This window comes from Anser brachyrhynchus, assembly GCF_964034855.1.
Source record: "Anser brachyrhynchus genome assembly, chromosome: 1".
NCBI classification, from domain to species: domain Eukaryota; kingdom Metazoa; phylum Chordata; class Aves; order Anseriformes; family Anatidae; genus Anser; species Anser brachyrhynchus.
Window position 1 is genome coordinate 89592904 of NC_137694.1, and position 23152 is coordinate 89616055.

The window sequence follows — 23152 nt, forward strand, 5'->3', positions numbered from 1 at the left end:
TAGCTGTGCATGAAATACCTATTTTGAATTTACACACAGACATCTCATTTGCATGTAAGTTTGGAAATACTAATTTGTGTTAGCTGCATAATGCAATTTGCTACAAAGGTCTCAGAGCTGGTTCAACTGGAGCTGCTATATTCAGAGAAGCAATGCTTTGCAGAAACACAAGAGTTTCCGAGAGCACTTGAGTCTAGAGTTTTGCTCCCTAGCTAACAAACCCTAGCCTTCCAGAGTGCCAGCTGGCTTGGATTTGGTGCCACACTGTCTTGGCTATACTGCTTGTAGCTCAGGTGATACTTTCATTGGACTTGTTCCAGAATCTCTGCTGCAGTTGTGCTCTGACAGGCAGGGTTAATACTCCTCTGAGTCCTTCATCTACTGCTAAAGCTCATGGTCATACTCATTGTTAGAAATCAGATAATACATTAGATGGACCACCAGTGTCATCGGTTATGGCAATTCCTACACTTGGTTTTATCTGTAGAAACAGTAAGTGCTGAATTTTAATGAGGAAGAGATTAAAAATACATGGCATTTTATTACTTCTCATTAACTTCACTTTACAGATAAAAGGTTCAGTATGGGCCATGTGCTTTCTGATTGCTGGGCAGAAAGCATGAACAAAGTAAAATAACTTCGAGGAGTAAGAACAGAGGAAAAGAAACTGAAACAAGAGCAAAAGAAGCAAGAAAAATCTTGATGCAACCACATGGGCAGTGCAAGCTTTTGCCCCTTAGTTACTGTGTCATGGAATGAAAAGCTAAAGCTAATCCCCTTAGCTTTCCTACGAGAAAGTGGAATCCAAAACTAATCCTTTTATAGTAGCTATACCACATGAAATGGGGTGTTTAAGCAAATTCCCTTAATCATCACGGCAAGAATCAGGGAACTGAAGTCAATCCCCTTAGCAATTCTGCAAGAAACAGAGAAGGAAGCAATCTCCTTAGTTATGCTAGGGTTAAAAATAAACTCTATCAGCCTTTGAAACTATTTTGATATAAAATTATTAGTACCATGCTTCTGGCATACCAAGACCCAATGTGAATACACAGTAACATCCTTGGTACAGTAAGTTTGACATTAATAGTAATTAATAGTCAAATTTTAATTAATAGTCATTAATAGTCAATTTTATTAATAGTCATTAATAGTCAAATTTTGTGGTGTAAGTTATGTATCTAATACTCACCGCTTTCATTTACTAGTTGTAAGCATACTACAAGAATGTGTACATATAAGTTAGCTGAGAAGCAAAAGAAAATGTGCGAGCTCTTCTTTAATTAACATTAAAAAATAAGGAGTATTCTTCACAATATTAAAAGCTGACAAAAAGTACTAACAGACACGATGAGAATTGCTTGAACAAGGTGATATTAAATATATCACATTATTTAGCTGTTGTGTCTGTTAACATTCACTTTACTTTTTTTCTACTTATTCTGCAATGTTTCCAGTTTTTTAATACTACTAATCAAATTCCCAAGAAACATTAATAGAACTCTTAAAATAACTGTTACTAGTTGAAGTCATGCATATTTGTTCCATTTACTGGTAGTTTTGTTTAGTTCTTTCTCATTTGTTTTTTTAAGCAGATTGTTTGATAAGAGCACGATACCCTACAGTACGATACCAGAGGCAGATCACCTATCCCTTCATCTTGTCTGTCTGTACAGTGGAAAAATTTTTGTTGTTTCTAAAATACACGGGATAGTCAAGCCTCCAGAAATACAAAATTAAATGTGTACCATTTTTCAAGTGAGACCATCTATTTCTGTTCACCTCAAGGTTATATGCTTGTCTTAATGCAAAAAGTCAGCTAGAATATCTGCATTCTTCAAATGCTGTTCTGCATCTCAACAGCACTTGTGATCTTTCGATTTGTTTCTGCAAGTCATATATTATGTTTTAAACTCTTCAGAAGGGATTCTTTTGATTAAATACAATAGAGGAGGATTATCCTTTTAAATCTGAAATACAGTTATAATTTTTATTCATAAATGCCTGGATTTTCTACTGTTTTTTTTTTTCCCCTCTCCATAGAATTGTGATTCTTAAAAAGAATTCAGTTTTCTTATTAGTAGTCAATAAACATATCTAAAAACTGCCTATTTTCCACTTTGTGAAGTAGCTTATTAGGATTATATGAACAGTTTCCAATTCTGCTATAAAGGCCTCTATACTTGCTTGGATCCTGTTGCAGGATATGCACATTAAATCACAAGTGAAAATTACTATGTAAAGTGTCTCTTCTTAAATCTGAATTTTCAATTCTTTATATTTTGGACTAGCAATTGCTGCCCACTTTAAATGTTAACTGTTCCTCAGAGAAGAGATTTCAAGCTCAAACATTCTACTGGAGGTTAAGAAACAGACATCTACTGGCAGAGAGAGCAAAGCTGAGAAGAATTTCTACAACATTGGGTATTCAGTTCAGACGGAATAATTTTTTCAGTAGTAGTAAACCTAAGACTAGGGTTTACCACTTTGGTGTTTATACTGAGAAGTATAGGAGGGCCAGGGTCTCATCCCAGCCTTGAGCGTCTAGAAGATTTGTCTTAGAAACAGCAAGTGGGATCATTGCAAAACAGCAAGGAGGTCACCAGGCAAGGAGTGTGCACAATCCAACACTACTCTGCTATTGCTTCTTGACTCTCCTTTAGCTAGCAGTATAGTCATAGCCTTTATTTTTACTTGAGTTTTTGGCATGAACTCATGGACAAGGAAGGGCACATCACGGAGGAAGCTGGTAAAACAGGGACCTTTTGACAGAAGATAAAATACAGACAAATGAAAAGAAATGGAGCAAAGCAAAGCAGGGAGAAAACTGTCTAACTACAAGGAAGAAAATCAAATGTGTTAAGCCCTTGAGGACTGCAACTAACGTCAAGTTTCCAGACAGCGTCAAAATGGTAGTGATAGAGTCCCTCTTGGTCCACACTTACTCAAAAAGAAATGGAAAAGTCTGTGTCAGCACCAGAAGGGAAAAAAAAAATCTGGGAAGTAGAGCTCTATTTAAGTGTGCCCCAAACAAACTGGTCTTAATTGCTCTAGCAAGACCCATTTGGCAAGAATTCCTACAGAGCAGAAAAACTATTCGTGTACAATCCTTCCATCCTTACAACTGTGAAAACCCGTGTAAGGTCTTATAATTGAAAGCAATATTGGAATGTAAATGATTTACTGCAATTTGCAAAGGGGATTATATGTGCACTTAAGTATTTAAAAGAGGCTTGAAAAATGCCTCAAGCTTACAGATTTCTTGACAAATTGGTCACTTTTCTGTAACTTCAAGAAGTAAGTCACTGCATCAAAATATCAGGAAAATGTTCAAAAACACAGTTCATTTTTTTTTGTTTCAATTCCTTTTCTTTTAATTCTAAGTAAGGGCTTCCAATACAAGGTCAGGCTACTGAAAACCCTTAAGAATATATAAATTATTTTACTTTCATTACACATAGAAGATCCACTTTTAGAAAATAATTATTCCTGTCACTAAAAGGATAAAAAGACAGCAACAATCTGTCAAGAATTTCCCTCAATTACTGAACACAGCATGCAAGCAAAAAGCAGCAACCGAGACAGTGAAGAATCTTTGCTGCTGCCACTTTTATATTTTTCTCTGGGGAAGAAAAAAAAAAAAAAAAAAAACATTTTGTGGCTTTTAAACAATCCACAGAGAATACTTTTCAGAATACCTAGGTATTTATCAACCACTTAAGCATTTATGAGAGCATTTCCAATGCACATAAGAATTCCAAGGGGTAGTTCCCATGAGTTCAGTATAGCTGTTCTTAGTCTCCAAAAATACACTGGTTCTATTAAAGAGATGTTCAGTATGTACCTCGTATTTCCATAAATATTGCTTTTCTTCTACTTTCTTTTTGTCCTTTCTTTTCCATGATTTTGTAATAAAAGCAACATTCAGTTTGATGTTCTTTATAGCTACATGCTTGTGCAGAGTGAATGCTGAATTATATCAGAACAATATTATATTTGATTGGGAATTAAGTGAATTTTTTCACTTCAATTATAAGTGATTTTTTTTTGAATTTCAAACTATCTAGATGCTGGCAGAAACAGTAAAAATTCTGTAATTCAACACTGCTGAAAATATATCCCATACTATTTTTAAATCAATCATACTTGCTTCTCCAGTTGAGTATGTTTTTCTTTTCAAAATATTTTTCCCTATAGAAAAGGCAAGAATATGTTAATTTTCGCTAAATTTTACTTTCTTTTATTTCTTACTGCTCCTTTTGGTAAACCAAGATATGAAGGTGAAATCTACAGTGTATTAAAAGCTATTTTCCATGCATTAGGTACATAGATGTGCAACCCATGTGTGCTATTTCTGCTCATTTTAACTTCCAACCAATGTATTTTTGAAAAAAAAAATATAGGATTTAGTATATATTTTGTGGGGTTACACAACAGAAAGAGATAGATGTGCTCGACTACTTACAGTGCTTCTCATATCTACAATGGGAAACGTAACAGAAAGTATAAATACTGCTACTGCCACTCTGTACCTTCTTTTGCTATATAATATAAAACATGCACTGAAAAATAATCAAATTTCAGTGTACATTATAATTAAATTGCCTGTGTTAGACAAGATACATTACAAATCAGTATCCTAAGAAAATGAAGCGAACAGTTTTACATTTGCTATTTGGCAGTTTCCAGGCACTGAGAGCATGAACTAGTTCTAACCAGAGTACAAACAAGCATTTTTAAGGAAAGAAGGTTTACATTATAAGTAGTACTTTCACTGCATCAAAGATTACAAGACTGCCTGCTTTGTTTCCATTTTCTTTATTATATTCCTGGCCCTACTAAAAAGGGACTTTTAACAAAACACAAAGTCCTTAATGGTCATAAAAGCATACAGACAAGTAAGAAAGTGAAGAGTAGGTGGTGTATGAAGGCAGTGGGGGAAGTCTGATCTTGGGCAAGAAAAGAAAGCCTCATTAAATGTCAGACTGCTCCATTATTAAGGTGATAGACTTGAATTTCAGCTATGTGGATTCAACACGGATTTCACTCTTTTGGTATGTTTTTATGTTAAATGTTAGAATAGTCAAAGAAGATGAAATGGAGATGACAAACTCCTAGCCTGACATCCTAGTGAGAAGTTATCCTGCTACAAAACCAGTTAAAAAAAAAACAAAAACGTTTCTGCTTAGCAGATATCCTATAGAAACGATTCCAGTTATGGACAGGAAATTTTGCTTTTACTAAGAACATATTTGTACACAATACCATCTAAGTTAAACAAGAATAAAAAATAATTCAAAAAGTATATGCCGAATTACTATCATAAAGTTCAGACTTACCATAGAGCAGATTTAAAAAAAAAAAAATTGATTGAGCAGTTTAGAGACTACTTCTATCACTTTAATTTTACAGATTACTATTTAAGCATACAGCTGTTCGCTACTGAACCATTCAAATTTGTTTATAATCCTCTATTATACATGCTTTCTTCCAAGTTTTTTTTTTTTTTTTAATTTACAGCTAATTATATCTCATCTTTTAGGCTATGAATGCTTTAGATCTGTGACTGCACAGTGGCAAGCACAAATGGGTCCCAATGTGTTTGCAATATCCAAATAAGAATATGACTATGTTTTGCCAATAGCTATCCTCTGTGGAATCTGTAATTAGACGTTTCACACAAAACCAGATGAAAAATAATCAAAATACTGCCCAAGTGCATGAACAAAAGAAAAAGAAAAAAACAGGGTGATAAATATCTCTTCTTCACAGTGCCTGGCATATTTTGTGAATTTAACCATTATAGACGCAAAATGCTCTGGTAACCGTGCATCCATTCAATAGGTACTCAAATCCCCAGCGGTTATAGCTAGGGTTTTCAGGTTACGTATGCACACAAATTAAGATTTTTGACACTCTAACAGGAAATACAGGTAAAACAAAAAACTTAGGCATTTGTCAAATTACTTGGACATTGGTAGTCACAGGGACATACACTCTTCAAGAAAACCTTTTATGTTCTAAGAGGTGTTCTTAAATGAAACACGAAAGTTGACTCTCAAAGGCAAATCACCTCAGATTAGAAACAGTAAGTCCTCTAGAAAATCTTTCTTAGACAGTTAACTAGATCTTGGATGTGCCTAATCATTAAATCCCTGCAGATAGATATTAATCTCAAGAAAAATGACCCTCGTCTTACCTCTTTCCTTATACAGCATGCCTCAAACATCAAAAAGGATTTTAAATAAGGTGTGGTAGAGCATGGGCCTGATGATGTCCAAATTACAGCTCAACTAAGCATTTTAAAATATTTTTATTAGTGTCATCTCTGTAAATTCCCCATATTGTGTGAAAATCTGAATAGCTTCTTTCATTTCCTTCATCTCTGTTAAATGTTCTAACAGCTAAATCCCTAACTTCTATTAAACTTGTTATTAAAACCACCATCTCGGTGACACCTCCAAAATCTGGCTGCTGAGCTTTCATAGGTATAACTACATGTTACAGTTGGACTGCTCTAAGAGAGGGAAAAATTTACGCTTTTGGACGCATTGTTTCTTCTCAGAAATGTCCTCAATTCCTGGTTATAGCTCTGCTTCTTGCTACTGCTGCAGCATCTACCTACATGGATGTAATTCTCTGTTCCATGAACTGTTCAAAGCTATTTCCTTGGAATAAAACACCTTCAGAATGTGAGTCTTTCTTGGTATTGGCATTTTTTTCCCATTGACTTCCACAGAACTTTAGAATTAAGTATGTGTACTGGATCTGGCAGGGATGGAGTTCATTTTCTTCATAGCCACCTGTATGGTGCTGTGTTTTAGATTGGTGACCAAAACAGTGTTGATAACACATCAGTGTTTAAATTATTGCTGAACAGTGCTTGCACAGCATCAATGCCTTCTCTGTTGCTTACTCTGAACCCTTAAGGAGTAGACTAGGGGTGGGCAAGAGGTTGGCAGCTGTCCCCAGCTGACCAAAGGGATATCCCATTCCATATAACATCATCCTCAGCAATAAAGCCAGGGGTGAGTTTTCTTCAAAGCAGTCTCAGAGTCTCAGAATCTGCTGGTAGGAGGTGGTGAGTCACTGCCTTTGCATCCCCCCCCCCCCCCCCCCCCCCCCATTTTTTAATTGTCTTTATCTCGTCCCATGATTTTTTCTCACTTTTGCCCTTCCAGGTCTCTACCCTATCCTGTTGGTTGGGAATGAGCTAGTAACTACATCTGGACTCAGCTGCCATGGGGTCAACCCACCACAGCATGCCATTAAAGAAGCAATGATGTCTTGTTCACTAAGTCACAGCTCTCCAATCACACACTGTTGTCAGACTAGGAACTGATAAATAGAATCAAATTTCTTAATTACACTTCTAAACGCCCTAGACTATCTTATTCACCACACAAATCAGCCTAAAAATGCCATTAAATTGAGTATCACACAATATACTATTAAAACTATTTTACAGCATTCAAGCACAGACTACAGAGGCTAAGAAGTACGACTATATATCATACAGTTACTTAGCATCATATATATAATACGGGAGCTATCAATAATGAAACATTATTCAGTTTTTTTCTAATGAGACTATTCAATGGAACATTGCTGGGTAAATATTTAGAACACAAAATCATACAGGTTGATATAAATATTTTGGTCAGGAAAACTCACTCAAGGATGATGTATATTTACATACCTAGGAGCGGGAATACCACTTATACCTAATGAATAGATTACTGTGTGTTATATAACAGCAGTTCTGGAAGACAACTGTGAGTCATGGTGAAGATCAACTGAACATGATCTCCTAATATTATTACTATAGAGAGAAAGCCTAGTGGGAACTCTTTGATGTTTAAACAGGAGAATAATAAAGAAAAGTGGCATGACAATTTGTAACTGTAGAAAATAATGAAATTGACTGTCAAATACTGCATACTTGTGTCTGTGCTTTTGAAAAAAAAGAGTCACATACTGATTTGAATTTTGGAGTACAGGAGGAGGAGCAATGAAGAACTTAATCTACTTAGATACAATATTAGGGTAAGAAGGAAGAATCAAACAGTAGGAACTTTAAAAAAAAATCTAATTAATTAATGGAATAAATGAAAGCTTCTTGACGTCTTTTAAAAATATATACTTCCGTGAAATTCTTGTTACAGGGTTAACATAATGACAATGCTTGAAATCTTCCAGCTCCTGATAAATAAGGATGAACTGACAAATTGATCTTTCTGATCATAAAGAATTTAAATATCTATTGTGTTCTAATAGTTACAGTATTGAAAGTGAAGACTGAAAGTATTGATGATATTATAATTCACACTGCTACATGAAATTTTCAAATCAAAGCTTAAAATCAATATTGATGTGGCCATGTGGATATGTAAATATATCTGTTTGCAAATACAGATAACTCATCTGGTTTCTATTTCATAGACAAATCCAAACAGCTGCCAACTACAGTTAGGAGACTTTGCATTTCTTTCGTGCTATAATCTGTACCATTTATTTGTTGTTATGCTTTAGTACCATGTAGTACTCTTCTGCTTGTAGATAACAAGATAACATGAAATGCAGAACTAAATTATGGGCACTGAGTATCACCATATCTACAATGCATTCCCTATCTTTTTCTTATGATGCCATACTGCTGCCTGAGCATGTTTAATGCACTAACCTCACTTACCGTTTGTGTTAAGGATTTCATTATAAACAGGTTAGCCTTATATTTCAGATACTTGCTCGGGTTTCACTTTTTAATATTTTCTTAGCACTTCAACATTTCTTATTTTCATGTTATATCCCCTTATACTATATTTTGTTGAGCCTCAAGCTGAACCTGTTACTTGTATTATCACTTCCCACAGTAAAGTCTTTTCCTTTTTTTTAGCTTTTCTTTAAGTCTTCTTCTTTTAGCTTTTCTTTAAGTTAACTTGACTTCCTACACAGTTTTCTACTCTATATGCATGCAAAGACTTCTTACTGGAGAGTGTTACTTTTTCTGCCAGTTGCTTTGTTTATTGATAATTTTAATAGAGGAAAGGGCCTAAGCTTCTCTCTCGTTCTTTATAAGTGCTTTTATGTGATTTCAAAGGAAATTCAGAATATTCTAAAAAATAATTAATCCAGCTAAAAAAATTGATACTTAAAAATCCTGAGTAAGAATAAGAATGCTCCGTAGACATACTGGCCCAATCACCGTAAGAGCTAACTGTTACAAAATAAAGAAGAGTGGATGCAGGTACACTGAAAGAAGTGTTTTGAAGGTTAGCACTGGAAAACTTCTATATCAGCTCTGATTACAAACAAAATTAAAAAAAAAAAAAAGGATTAGCAAATGAGTAGTGATATGACAAATACTAGTAAGCTGTTCAAGAGCATGTCACCATAAACCCTAGCAATGTCTTCTAATTACTTAAGAAGGAGCTAAAAGTGATTTGTAGACAGATATATATAAATTAAAACAATTATTTTAACAGAGGGTAAAATAATCAGTCTGGTAGGGGGAAAAAACACCAGTACTTTGACGAGCTCAATCTCAACAAATTCCGAACAGAAAAAAACATAGAACTGCATATTAGTGACAGTTGTGCAAAATCTTAAATGATCACCCAAAGAAAGAAGATATTTAAAATAGACTTACTTCCGTGGATAAATCAATTTAAAAAAATTACAAGGAAGTTGTTCAGATAACTACAGGAACTGGGATTAAAATAGTTTCATCACTTACGCAGCTGTCAAATAATGTAGGAAACTTCTAGTAGGCTTTTTACTGCAGAGGCTATACATTTTCCCTGCAATGATAAGTCAAGGTAGCTTCTGCAAGCCCCTTCCACACGTAAATAATTTCTCATAGACTTGTGCTATGAGTCACCTTGCCCTTCTTTTGTGCTACATTTAAAATATTTTTGGAGTTTATTAAGTGTCAACATGGAAATGTAAAGTTAGATGATGTTAGAAGCAAAGAAATTCTTCATTATTAATTTTATTTTTCCAACAAGAACACTTTGTTCCAAATTACCACTTGCAAAGTAGATTTAACTCATGCAAAATAAGGAGTTCTTAGATTTAAGTAGAAGTATTTATGGTAGAAGTTTATCAGCAATAGACAGGCCCTTATGGCAGTGCTCTCCAATCCATAGCTCACACGCAGATTTTATTCACAAAATTCTGTTACATTGCTTAATGCAGTGGGAAACTAAAATTAGATAAATAAATTTAAGTCAGAAAGAAAAAACAAACAAACAGACCAAACCTGGAGTTGTCCAAGGCACATTATCGTATTAGCATTACTGCTAATGGATAACTGAAGGTTGAGGATCACTGCATTCCTTTCCTTCCTAAATTTCAAAATGGTATTAATTGCTGAATAAGTGTTTAATCCCATAGGAAAAAAAAAAGAGGGGGGGGGGGGGGAAGACCTTCTAAGAATCATAGCACCACACACAGTAGTGAAAAAATCTAACAAATATAATTCCGTTCAGTGAATTGACTCTAGCTGTAACCATGGATAATGGTTCATACGAACTCAACTGGCCTGTCCACTTGCTCACACTCAAAACCTCTTTTTAAATCTATGAGGGGGTTCCTTCCCATTTTTTGGACAAATCCAGGCAAAACTTCTGCATTTTCAAGGTTAAGGAGTAACAGATGAGTAAAGTTCTATCTTCATTCTGAAGCACAGACCAATGAACGGAGTAAGTATCAGATGGTTCATTATTAAAGCAGAATTTTTGTACAGCCCATCACTGAGAAGCTAAATTGGAACTCAATCAACAAAAGCTGATTCTATCGACCTCAAGGATATTAATGTTTTACGCTGCATTTTTGTAGCTCTAAGCACTTAATTTATTACCCAATCAAAAAACAAGGAAAAAAATCTGACAAGCAAACAAAGAAAATACATTTGTAAGAGAAAGTGCTGTATTCTTGAACTTGAGAAAGGTTGTACAAACAACTGGGAAGAAAATGAAATAGTAAAATCACATATAGTATTACTAAAGAATGGATAACACTGTTGAGCATGACTCATTGTTGCAGCTAAATGATGACACTGCATACAAATGCCACATTAAAAAAAAGTGTTGTATCTTTGCTTGCTTGGGTAGGTGCTTCTGGAGGTTACCAAAACTGCTGAAAGCTTACAACCTTTTTTTTTGCATTATGACTATACTATAAATAGAAAACCTGGGAGGTGAAGGTGAAGGTTCTGCAAATTTCAGAAGAATACCTACTTCTAATTTTTTCTTCCACTTCACCCTAGCCAGTTAGTTTAAAATCGCTGAGGCATACTCAATATTACACAAATCCCAAACATTAATATTTCAGTTGCTATTTAATTTAATGGAAACATTCTTTGTGACTGAGTATGCCCATAAATTAATGACTTCTGTTAATGTCAGTCTCAAGAACATCATCATCCCATTCTCCTACCACTGAAAATGTTCTAAAGTCAGAGTAGCTTTGTAACTATATGTCAAGGACTTTTTTGTTGCACACATAAACACCGCACTTACTCTTACTTTTTGAGAAAATAGTTGATTAAAGTATCACAGTATCACACAGTATCACAGATTTCTAGGTTGGAAGAGACCTCAAGATCATCGAGTCCAATCTCCGACCTAACACTAAGTACTCCACTAAACCATATCGCTAAGCTCTACATCTAAACGTCTTTTAAAGACCTCCAGGGATGGTGACTCCACCACCTCCCTGGGCAGCCCGTTCCAATGCTTAATAACCCTTTCGGTAAAGAAGTACTTCCTAACATCCAACCTAAAACTCCCCTGTCGCAACTTTCGCCCATTCCCCCTCGTCCTGTCACCAGGCACGTAGGAGAACAGACCAACCCCCACCTCTTTACAGCCTCCTTTAAGGTAACTGTAGAGAGCAATGTACATGTACATGTACAGTAGCATGTACAATTTACACAGTATCAGAAAAAAAGTCTCTATCAAAAGAACAAGCAAACGAAAAACAGTCACTCTTCAGGAAAACAGGATAGGATAGGGTAGGGTAGGGTAGGATAGGATAGTTCAGTTGCAAGGGGCCTTCAAAGCTCATCTAGTCCAACTGTCTGACCTCTTCAGGGATAACCAAATTTAAAGCATATTGTTAAGGGCATTACCCAAATGTCTCTTGAACATTGACAGACATGGGACATCAACCACCTGTCTAGGAAGCCTGTTCCAGTGTTTGACCACTCTCACAGTAAAGATTTTTTTTCCTTATGCCTACTCTGAACCTTCCTGGTACAGCTTTGTGCCACTCCCTTGAATCCTGTTATCAGTGACCAGGGAGCAGAGACTGGCACCTCACTCTATGCTTCTCCTTCTCAGGATGTTGTAGAGAGCAATGACGCTGCCTCTGAGCGTTCTCTTATCCACATTAGACAACTCAGATGTCCTCAGCCTTTCCTCATGGGACATGCCTTCCAGCTCTTTTACCAGTTCTATTGCGCTCCTCTGGATGCTTGAAGGGTCTTTAACATCCTTTTTATATCATGGGGCCCAGAGCCACATGCAATGTTCAAGGTGAGGCTGCACGAAGGCTAAATACAGCAAACGAATCACCTCTTTTGACCAGCTGGCTGTGCTGTATTCAGTGCATCCTAAAATGCAGTTTGCCCTCTTGGCTGCCAGGTCATCATCTGGTGTCATGTGAACCTGTTTATCTCACAGCTGGACAATTTGTCCAGAAGGATACCATCGGGGACTGTATCAAAGGCCTTACTGAAATCCAGAAAGATTACGTCCACTGCCTTCCCTTCATCCACCAATTGGGTGACCTTGTCACCTTAAATTTTACCTTAAGTTTTGAAAAGAATCAGGTGTCAAGTAACACAAATATTGGCTTTTTGTTTCATAGACCACATAAAAAATGGACATGAAGAAGCATATAAATGTAATATTCTGTTAATTACCTGAACATTTGTAAACTCAATAATCTTCTCACCTTCACATAAGGTACAGGATCCCAGAATAATTTAAATAGAAATAGTTTAGAAATATATTCCACTTTAGTTTTTAATTTTAGTATATTTAATATTTTATAAGCAATGTTGCATATTTTAATAGTTGTATGCAATTCTTCAGTATGATCAACTACCCAAAACAACAAGTACATTTGCTATATTTTAATGAAGTTTGTCAGAATGAGACTAACCCAGAAAAATCAGCAAACATTGATTTTAATCAGCACTTTTGCATAACTCTCAGTGAGAAAAGTCTCATTTCAATGAATTCATTTGTCTTCACTATTTTGCTTTGTTGTTTGTTCCTTCTTTCTGCAGAGGTCCAGCATTGCCACTACCTCCGAGTGCTCACAACAAACTTTACAGGACCAGTACATTGACCTAAGATATTTTCCTACGTGACTCTGTGAGAAATGGAGGACTTCGTTTTTCAGCATATCTAGTCATCTGCTGCTGTATGTGACCAATGGCTTACAGTCTCTTTCCTAAAGTGCTCATGCTTCTTCCCCAAATCACATATTCCTCTCATCTGTACAACTCTCCAAAATCTTTTGCAAAGCTTCTTTGCTGAAGTGCTCACGAACCTTTATCCAATTTACAGCTTATATTAATTAATGCACAGTTTAGACACATTTTTTTCTAAGTTCACAGTTACTACCTCTCCATACTGCATTTATCCAGTTCTTACCTGAAAATGGTAATTTTCACTGGATTTTTCTATTAAATGTCCCAGTAAGCCTTACTCTGCATGTTTTCCTCACGCTACAGACTGCTTTTCTCCCACACATTTACTTTAGCTACCTTTTTTTTTCTTTTTTCTTCTTTTTTTTTTTTTTAAAATGAATTTTACTTATAGGGAAATTATCTAATAATTGAATCCCAACTACTGCCTCAAAGGTAAGCTCTTTGTATTCTAGTATGTGCTGCCTGTTCTTAACATGCAGCAAAGGCAATTTCCGTGAAAACCTCAACATGGTGCAAAAGTAAAGTTAAGGATAGGATAGGGTAGGGTAGGGTAGGGTAGGGTAGGGTAGGGTAGGGTAGGGTAGGGTAGGGTAGGGTAGGGTAGGGTAGGGTAGGGTAGGGTAGGGTAGGGTAGGGTAGGGTAGGGTAGGGTAGGGTAGGGTAGGGTAGGGTAGGGTAGGATAGGATAGGATAGGATAGGGTAGGATAGGGTAGGATAGGGTAGGATAGGGTAGGATAGGGTAGGATAGGGTAGGATAGGGTAGGATAGGATAGGATAGGATAGGATAGGATAGGATAGGATAGGATAGGATAGGATAGGATAGGATAGGATAGGATAGGATAGGATAGGATAGGATAGGATAGGAATGACCAACCAAAAGAGATATTTTGTAACAGTTATGTTTTAAATCAACTTTTATTGCCTTTTTATGCTTCTATATTGTGGTTATTGTCACTGGAGTAACTGAAGCTTTTAAGAATTTACAGAAAAACTGAAATTATATCCTGTCTACTTTCCAAATGCCAGCCTCCTTGTCCAATCCAGCGGGATTTACCACAAAACGAGAGCAAAAATTTTTTGCTGTATTTTCTCATCATACTATATGACAATATTATTTTTTTTTCTAGAGCAAATAATGCAAAAATACTGTGAGGAATTTAATATATGACAATATTTGCTTTGTCTAGGAATTCTGAAGGAAAAAACTTTCAGAATTATAATGTACAGTGCATGAGACTTCATACAAAATGAAAAATACAGAAGTATCTATAACAGACTGAAATGTGTCTAGGGATACAATGGACTGAAAAACCCTGAAAAAGAATACATCATAAAGTTGAGAATAGGCTGAGATTAAGAAAGGTAACATTGCTTGAAATCCCTGAAGGCAAAGACACAGAAGGTATTTTATAAAAATGGATTATTGAGGTGCTGAGGATAGACAATTTCTACTTCCTTCTGGAATAGATCACAAGAAATAAAATAATTAAAAATTAAACAAGATTTCTCACTCAGAAAAACAGAACTTTGAGCTCATTTCAGAGCATCAAGAAATTATGTCACACACAAGAATTAAGAGAGAATGCCAGCTGATATAAAAACACATGACACGCGATCAAGAGCTGTACATACAGTGACATCAGTAGCTGATGGAATAGGTGTCAAATGTTTTAGTGCACTGTATCTTAATTAAAAAGTTAAACTACAAATGCCTCTGATGTTCTGTTAAGTGCACCAACTGGGTGGAAGGAAGACACAGACTCTGCGTAGCCCCTGGCAAAGCACTGATGGCTGTACTTCAAAAAGCAAAAATGCACCTCTTCCCCACCCTCATCTAGCCATACCACCTCCAAATATATCAGGTACCTGCAACTCTATGAGGCCCTTAACACAATGTCAAGTGCCTGACAATCTGTACTAGCAGCACAGTGAAACTGTGTAAAATGTTAAACTGGAATAGAGAACTTTTACCTAGAACGGTAAGTGGATGAAAACAAGAAAATACTATTTAAATATTTTCCCTACATGTTTCTACTGGCTTAATGGCATTAACATATTTGTAATGTTTTCCTGATTTAGCAAACCTGATACCATTTTACCAGATTCTAAAGTCCATATTAATCCTCACTTCAATCATGTTACAAAATCAAAACTTTTCCTTTTAATTCACAAAAATGTATTCATAAACGCATCCTCCAAAATAAGAATTTTTAATATGTAACTTTATGATATGTAACAGTTAGAATTAGATTTTTAAATGGGATAGATTCCTAAGCAGAAAAGCCAGAGAAGGGCATAGTAATGTGTACTCATGTCATTCTTGCATCTGTTCTTCCTGTTATTACAACACACGCTGCTCCAGTCCTGAGAACAACTAAAATCTTTCCTGTGAGTCCATACTACAGGAATATTGACTCAGTTATAATAGTCATTCACTTTAGTACTGTTGGAATGCCAAATTCAAGACAATAAAGCCAAAATAGTGAGTGACTTACCCCATTTAAAGGAAATGTTTTCCATCCTAGTTCTCCGAGGGCAGCTGTAGTATCAAGCAACACAACTGAAAGTGGAAAAAGAAACGATATGTTTGTGGTGTTGTTTTGATTAGACATATACAAGTATAAAGTACAGCAAAGTATAAACCAATATGAACTGAACTAGACATATCAGCCAGGTACATCTGCTTAAAGCTATTAAAGCTTTAATATTAAAGCTTTAATGAAAACATTGGAGTATGAATACTCCAACACAATAAAAACATTTAAGCTTTTGAGGTTTACATTTCATTATTATGCATCTCAGAAAATATCACTCATACAAAAACTATATCTCTTGCCAAAACCATTGCCAAATCACAACACATTACTGATGCCTCATCATTAAATGGTGCCTGAATAAGCAAGCATGATTTTGCAATCCTTTGCCTGGAAATCTAGAAAGTCTGCATGTGGACTTGAGCACTAAAGCTAAGAAAATAAGGAAAAACATCTTCAAAAGAAAGATATTTGAAAAAAAACCCAAATTTTCAAGAAGGAAATGCAAGTTATACAATACACAAAGTATAATTCAGAACAGAAAGACTAACAACTTTTGAGTGGGTATTTTAGCTGGAATATCACAATGCTGAAAGTTGTTACAATTATTTTGCAGATCTTCTGGCATATTTGTTTTTTTTTTTAATATATGACAGAATGTTCATGTTTGTAGATTACAAAATATTTCTGCACTATTCTAATATGTTAAATTACACTATCATCATTTTTCTCTTCCTGTCAGTAACAATGCAAAGATTATACAGAACACAGCTCATAGAAATAAAGAAGCTGGCTGTAAACTAAATACGTAGTACATGAGATATCATACCTACGTGTACTACTGCCCTCTAATGGAATTGTTTAATCTGACCCTCTAATCTAATTTAAAAAATGTAAATTATGATTTAACATAAAATTAAGTATGGTATAGTGCAGTTGATTTTAATTGTCAAGTTAGTATGTTTTGAAGGCTCAGTTCCTCCTTACAGCCCACAAACACCCATTCTCCTTCTGATAGCTAAATGATGGAGAAAAATTAAGCTATTAGTTTGGAACATGATACCACTTTGCATACATTTTGGGGTTTTATACCGTTGCGCATTATCTTCCACCTCTGATCTGCACATTGATTATTTAGACAATAAACTCTACAGCTATCTATAATATTTCTATAAAGCATTTACGTCGTTATGAGTAGATGTCAGGTAAGGTTTTTTTTTTTTTTTTTGCCTTATGGAATAGACACATCAGCATGCAAACCGTTAGGACTTGCCAGCTTCTTAGATGAAACTTGGCCTAACACCTTCCTTTGTCTCTCGTATTAGTAGCACTCAGAATTCTATATTTGGCTGTATGTTGACTTTTAACTTCATATTGAAGTAGCCTTATCAGCAAATTTACAGTCAGGTAAAAAGCTCAACATTAACCAAATAAATTTTTAATGATTTATCTGAATAAATAAATGACATTTTAAAAAGGATATTCCACAAAGGGGAGGGTTCTACTTCTGTCTTCTTCAATGCTTCACCAGTTTATGAAGCTTTGTGAATAACTCAAAGACAAATTTAACCTTTTATTTTACATGCCCTTTTATTTCCAAAAAATGGAATCCCTGTCCCTACTGAGATCATTGCTTCTGCTGATTACTTACAAAGCTGTGATTTACAGTTGTTGTAGTATTTGCTGTTTACATCAGGCTACCAAACTCTTGCTCCAGAGCCTCTTCACATTTGGCTGGTGAAGCATCAGCTTCCTCTATCACCCTCCAAGCAACAATGTACTGGGGATCTGTCACCTCCAAAAAACTTAAGCCAGTGGGTTTTGACATTTCCTTTTCATAGACAAGACCAAGCACTCAGCTGGTTTCTGAGAATATTTCAATTCATCTTAGGAGTTTGTTTTCTTTTCTCCATGTCTTCCTCCCTGTCTCTCAATCAAACCCAGACAGCACGGGCAATTTATAAATATATTTGCTTCTCAACTGAGATTCTGTCTTGCTATTTATCAAGTAATATTATGATGAGATTTTAATTCTTTCATACATGATTATATAAATAAAAAGCACTGGAACTTACTGCAAAACCTATGGACCTGCAGGCAGAAACTGACTCTTGAAAGCAGTGTCAGGTTATAATATGTTGTTTCGCTTTCATGATTTTTGTGGTAGCAGGGCAGTGATTTAATAAATATTGAGGTATTCAAAACTAATACTTCGAAGGAACAAGAACCAAAATACAGGAAGGAAAACTAATTCATTTCTTCAGTGGAAATTGAATTAATTAATTCCTTGCCTGAATTAATCAAGTACTACCTGAAAGCTCAAAGCTATATATTAAAAAACTTAAAAACTGGTGTGAATTCATCACTGAAAGTATGCTAAATTCAAATGTACGTGAACCATGTTCTAATATTTCATGCATATATTCACAAAACGATCCCCATCAAATAACTGAGTTTGCTAAATACAATTTTTGATATATTTTTACCTACTAAGCATCTTTTATGGTCACATATGCTCACCTATAGCCACCAAATCAGCTAGAACCTCAAACTGGAGAATTCAAACAACCAAACAGCAAATAACCAGAACTAGAATGGCAGCGCTTTCAAAGTCAGAAATGAAGATCATTAAAATTAAGGCTGCCATTGCAACAGGATTTCTATCAAAAGACATAAAAAAATTACCAATCAGAAATGTGCAAATGATGGCAGATCAAGTAAACAGTAAATTTATGACAAAGAAATACAAACCCCTGTAAAGCTGTGAAATCAACAGGAGCTTCTATACAAATGAGGACACAGATAAAGTAATAAAATCCTCACACACTTCACTGATTTGGAAATATCTACACAATAGACTTCAGCATGGGACAGATACCCGAGCTAGCTTTAAATAAGGTAATTAAGAAACAGTCTATCCCCAGCAGCACAGACCTGATGGCAGACAAATTTGCACTGCCAAGAAGCTTCCAACTCACAGCTCCTTGGCAGAAAATTCACTCTGCCCAAAAAAATCCAGACTAAGAGGAATGCTCACATGTATACATCTGAGTTACATACAGGAATGAACGCTTCTCTGCTGGCTGTAGAATGGTGTCATTTTCTAAGGAACTGGAAATACACATGCACAGTGACTGAAAAGAGATGGTAGACACTACACGCATGATGTTTAAAATGAGAACATTCTCCAAAAAGTTAATGGAACCAGGAAGCTTTATTTACTGACCCTTGTCCCCATGCCTACTTGCTTATGCTCCTTTCTCTGCCTTAAAATGTTCCATTCCTCTTAAATGAGACTTCATGCAAAGAGGTCATTATGGACAAGCCATTAGCTGCCAACATAAGAAAAGTGGATGCCTGGAACTACTGAAATTAACATTTACGAAAAAAAACACCTATAGATAAATTGGTTGCAACTAAGCAATGTTATTGACACTTCTGACACTAACCTCCATCTGTAGGAGCCAGATCTTTGAGGTGATGCAGACTGTAGAACTTTCAGAGTGAACAAGAATGAAAGAACGTAGTTCTACCATTACAGTCATGCATGTCCCAATTCAAAATGAACCTTTAAAAAATCTCTTTCAATAAAAAGAACTTAGATTTAGCACTTGCATATCTTTCTTTAACTAACTAAGCCAAGAATGTTGTCACTTGGGCAACAATAATGTACTGACTTAAACATGCAGCTATAAACCTATTGTTTTAGTTAACTGCAGAGTTTGTACATAGAAGTTAAAAGCGTTCGGCTTTGTTTTCCAGTATATTCCTTAATAGATATTACACCATTATAACTCATTATGCCGTAATGAACTCCATTTTCCTTTTTTTTTTTTTGACATATCTTACATTGCTATTATTAGACTTTACAATTGAAATTAATCTTTTTAGAAGTTTTGCCCAGTCCTGAGGGAACTGCTTTATTTAAAATTATGATGATCAGAGCTCTGAGGACTGGCAGTGTGGATTTTTAATTCTGATTCCAAAATACTGCTCTGGAGATGAACTCCACAATCTTGTCTGTACAACAAAGGAAAAACCGAACATTCGTGTCACCCATTTCTTTTCTCCTTTCTTCACACAGCTGCAGACAGTCTGACCTACGAGTTTTAAAAGCATTAAGGATTTCAGCCAAATTACTTCACGGATTCATAGTCTGACATCAGAGTAGGCTATCAGATCACCTAGATTGACCTCCCACTCATTGTAGACTAATATATTTCACCATTACCTCTATACTGGGCACAATAGCATACTTTTTTTTTATTTATTTATTTTGTCTAGGCATGTTGTAACAACCTGGTTGGCCTGGCAGCATGCTTGCCCTAGCTGTCTGCTGGCTGGGTTGGCCAGCAAGCCAATGCCAGGCTCACGGATGTAGGATCTCTCTGCTGTGCAGGGTAAAAGATGCACAAGTAGCAGATGGAAAGTTTCACTATCTTCCAGTAGGGCAGTTATGACTGATGATATCCTGAGACAGGCAAAACTGGCACGATATTTTTTGCTCTGAGAACTTACTTATCAACTGTAATCAGTTCACATTTAGAAGATGAACACCCTGAGCTTCTCAAGTCTCTCACTTCCAGCCCCCAAGACAGTTGTTACAGCTCTTTTCTGAAGTGACTGCACTCTTTTTCAATTTTGATGGCCTTTTTTTCTTTCATTTTTTGAAACAAGGATCACCTAAAGTATTCTGAAGTCATTCCTTCTAACAATACTCATTAAGATAAAGAACCTTCCCAATTTTCATATCCTGTTTATATATCCCAGGTCACATCAACCCATTTTTTACGGCAGCACAGCACTCATAGGCAGCTACTAATCTATCAAGATCACTGTCCTTTGCTGAATTGCTCCTTTTCACCATTATTTGTCAATTCAGGTTGCATTTTTCTTCTTGAATATACATTGATCCATTTGTTTATATTAAAACACATTTTACTTTTAAGGGCTGACCTTTACTAAGTGATACAGTCTGGTTTCTGTCTGCACATCCTCTTTATTTACTTACCGCTCTGCTACTCTTTTGTCAGCTGCTGGCTTTATTCCCATGTTACTAATGAACAGTGTTGACCAGTCAGAATTTTGAATGCTGCATAAAGAACATCTCCAGTTCTGTGATTTACCAGTCACTGAAAAATACTTCACGGCTTCTTAGACCCCCATTTATTAATTCCACTTTCTACTTTCAGAAGCTTTCTACTGTCAGAATACTCTGTGGTATTTTGTCATCCTTTACAAAATCTAAACATGTTACCTCTGTGGTTTGTCTGCTTGATGGAGAAGGAAAGAAGAGATAAGCAATATGCGAGTTATCTTTGGAAATTAACATGTAATCAACTGGGAAAAAAAATAATAATGATTTAATTGTTTGGTTTTTGACCAGTCCTGTTTTCTATAAAACAAATGAACTGACATCATTCTATATATATCAACTAAATCCTTTTCCAGCATTTCCATTATTTTGCATGCCACAGCTATCTGGCTTAGGCAAGATTAACGAGCTGCAGTAAAAAAGGACTGGGAGCCCCTGTCTAGATAGCAATTCTGCAGAAAAAGTATAGGGGGGTCATAGCAAATCACATAGCAAACAAAGTATCAGCAATGTTGTGTGACTGAGACAAATAAACAGGATTAGAGCCAGTGAAAAACATAAAGCAATCCTTCCCCTCTCTTCGACATTTGTAAGCCTTTTGTAAGGGAGTTCTGTACCTGGTTTTCAGTGCCTTCCTTCAAGAAACACAAGGATCACTTGCCAAAAGAGCACCAGAGAGCAACATGAACGACGAGATCTCTAGAAAGGCTGTGCTCTGGAAAGTCCTGACTGCTCTGGAGTCGTGCATCTTGGAGGTTAAATTAGAGAGGCTATCCAGTCACAGTCCTCAAGTGTATCGAAGGCAGTTAAAGCCAAAGAGAATGATCTGTTCTCTTTATTAATGGTTAACAAGGAAGAAGAGGTTTAAATTACAGAAGAAAAGAGTTTTATGTTAGACTGCAGGAAAATCCTTACTTCCCCTATAGTTGTAGAGAAGAGGGATAGTTGAGACTAATTGGGAAGTTGGGGAATCTCCACGACAGAAAGCTTTTAACACACATTAAACACTGGTTTCTACATAAACTGACGTTGCTTTGGGGCAGAGGGAGCTAAATGACTTCTCAAATCCTCTCCAGCACTGATTTTTTATAAAAATCTAGTTTTCTGGTTAATGGTGCTTCCCTTTTCTGTTCAAACTAGTACTCTAACACCTACGCTCTTCCAGTACTCTTAAATTCCCTGTGTCCCCAAACTCATTAAACTTACCATCAGTAGCCCAGAGAGCTCCTCAGCCAATTCTTCCAGGACTCTTGGAAGAGAACTTTCTATGCCAGCTGGGGAATACTCCATATTTTTCATGTTATGTGAATAAATTATTAATTTCTAAATTTCTCAATTCTGAACACCTTATTTTCTGCACCTTTTTCTATAAATAGCTCAATACTATTTACACAATAACTTTATTCATAACGCACTAAGGAAATTCCCCTTATCCTGAGTATTCTGAGACATGGGCTTTTACCTAACACATTTAGTTTAATTTTCAATTTTCTACACTTAATACTTTCTATGGGTATTAACGTCCATGTGTGTAGTCTTTTTCTATTAATTACTACACGTGTTTATATTTCTAATTTCTGCTTTCATGTTACCTCTAAAGTAGGCTGAGCTGTTATCCAAAACTGGCCTTTTAATGCATCAATGATTTTGCAGTCAAGAATTTTAAAAAGTAATTTCCACACTGACCTTTTTCCTTTTCATACTTGCACATACACACACAATTAGAATTCTACTCTAATGAATGAAAACAAGTCAGAATATTTTTTCATGAACAAAACCCAACATCTCATTAATGGCAAACTTATCTTTCCAACCTAGTAAGTTATTAGACTGGGTGCAATATTTTTTTAGGGTAGACAACTGTTCTTTAACTCAGTGGCGTTTTACTCTTAGTTACATGAGGTCTCCAGTGAGTGTCTTCAAAAACTAATTCCCTCACAGCACCGTTTTTTCTTTCCATTTATTCCATACAGATGTTTAAGGAATAACTTATCCTGTTTTCTAAATCGATTCAGTTATCTGTTTCAATGTCACTGTTCCCTACTATTACCTGGATACATGTAATTTCGAATCCTGTA

At 35.7% G+C, this 23152-nt stretch overlaps 1 protein-coding gene across 9 annotated transcripts in view; it reads right to left on the minus strand.

Moving 5' to 3' along the window:
- EPHA6 (EPH receptor A6) overlaps positions 1 to 23152 on the minus strand; it is a 568875-nt gene that overhangs the window by 470318 nt on the left and 75405 nt on the right. For all 9 annotated transcript variants that reach the window (XR_013952651.1, XR_013952652.1, XM_080597214.1 and 6 more), the window contains exon 2: positions 15941 to 16005. Coding sequence is in view for 7 of the 9 variants with exons in the window: in XM_080597214.1 (XP_080453340.1) it covers positions 15941 to 16005 (65 nt within the window). In the remaining 2 variants the exon portion in view is untranslated. The remainder of the gene's footprint in view (positions 1 to 15940; positions 16006 to 23152) is intronic.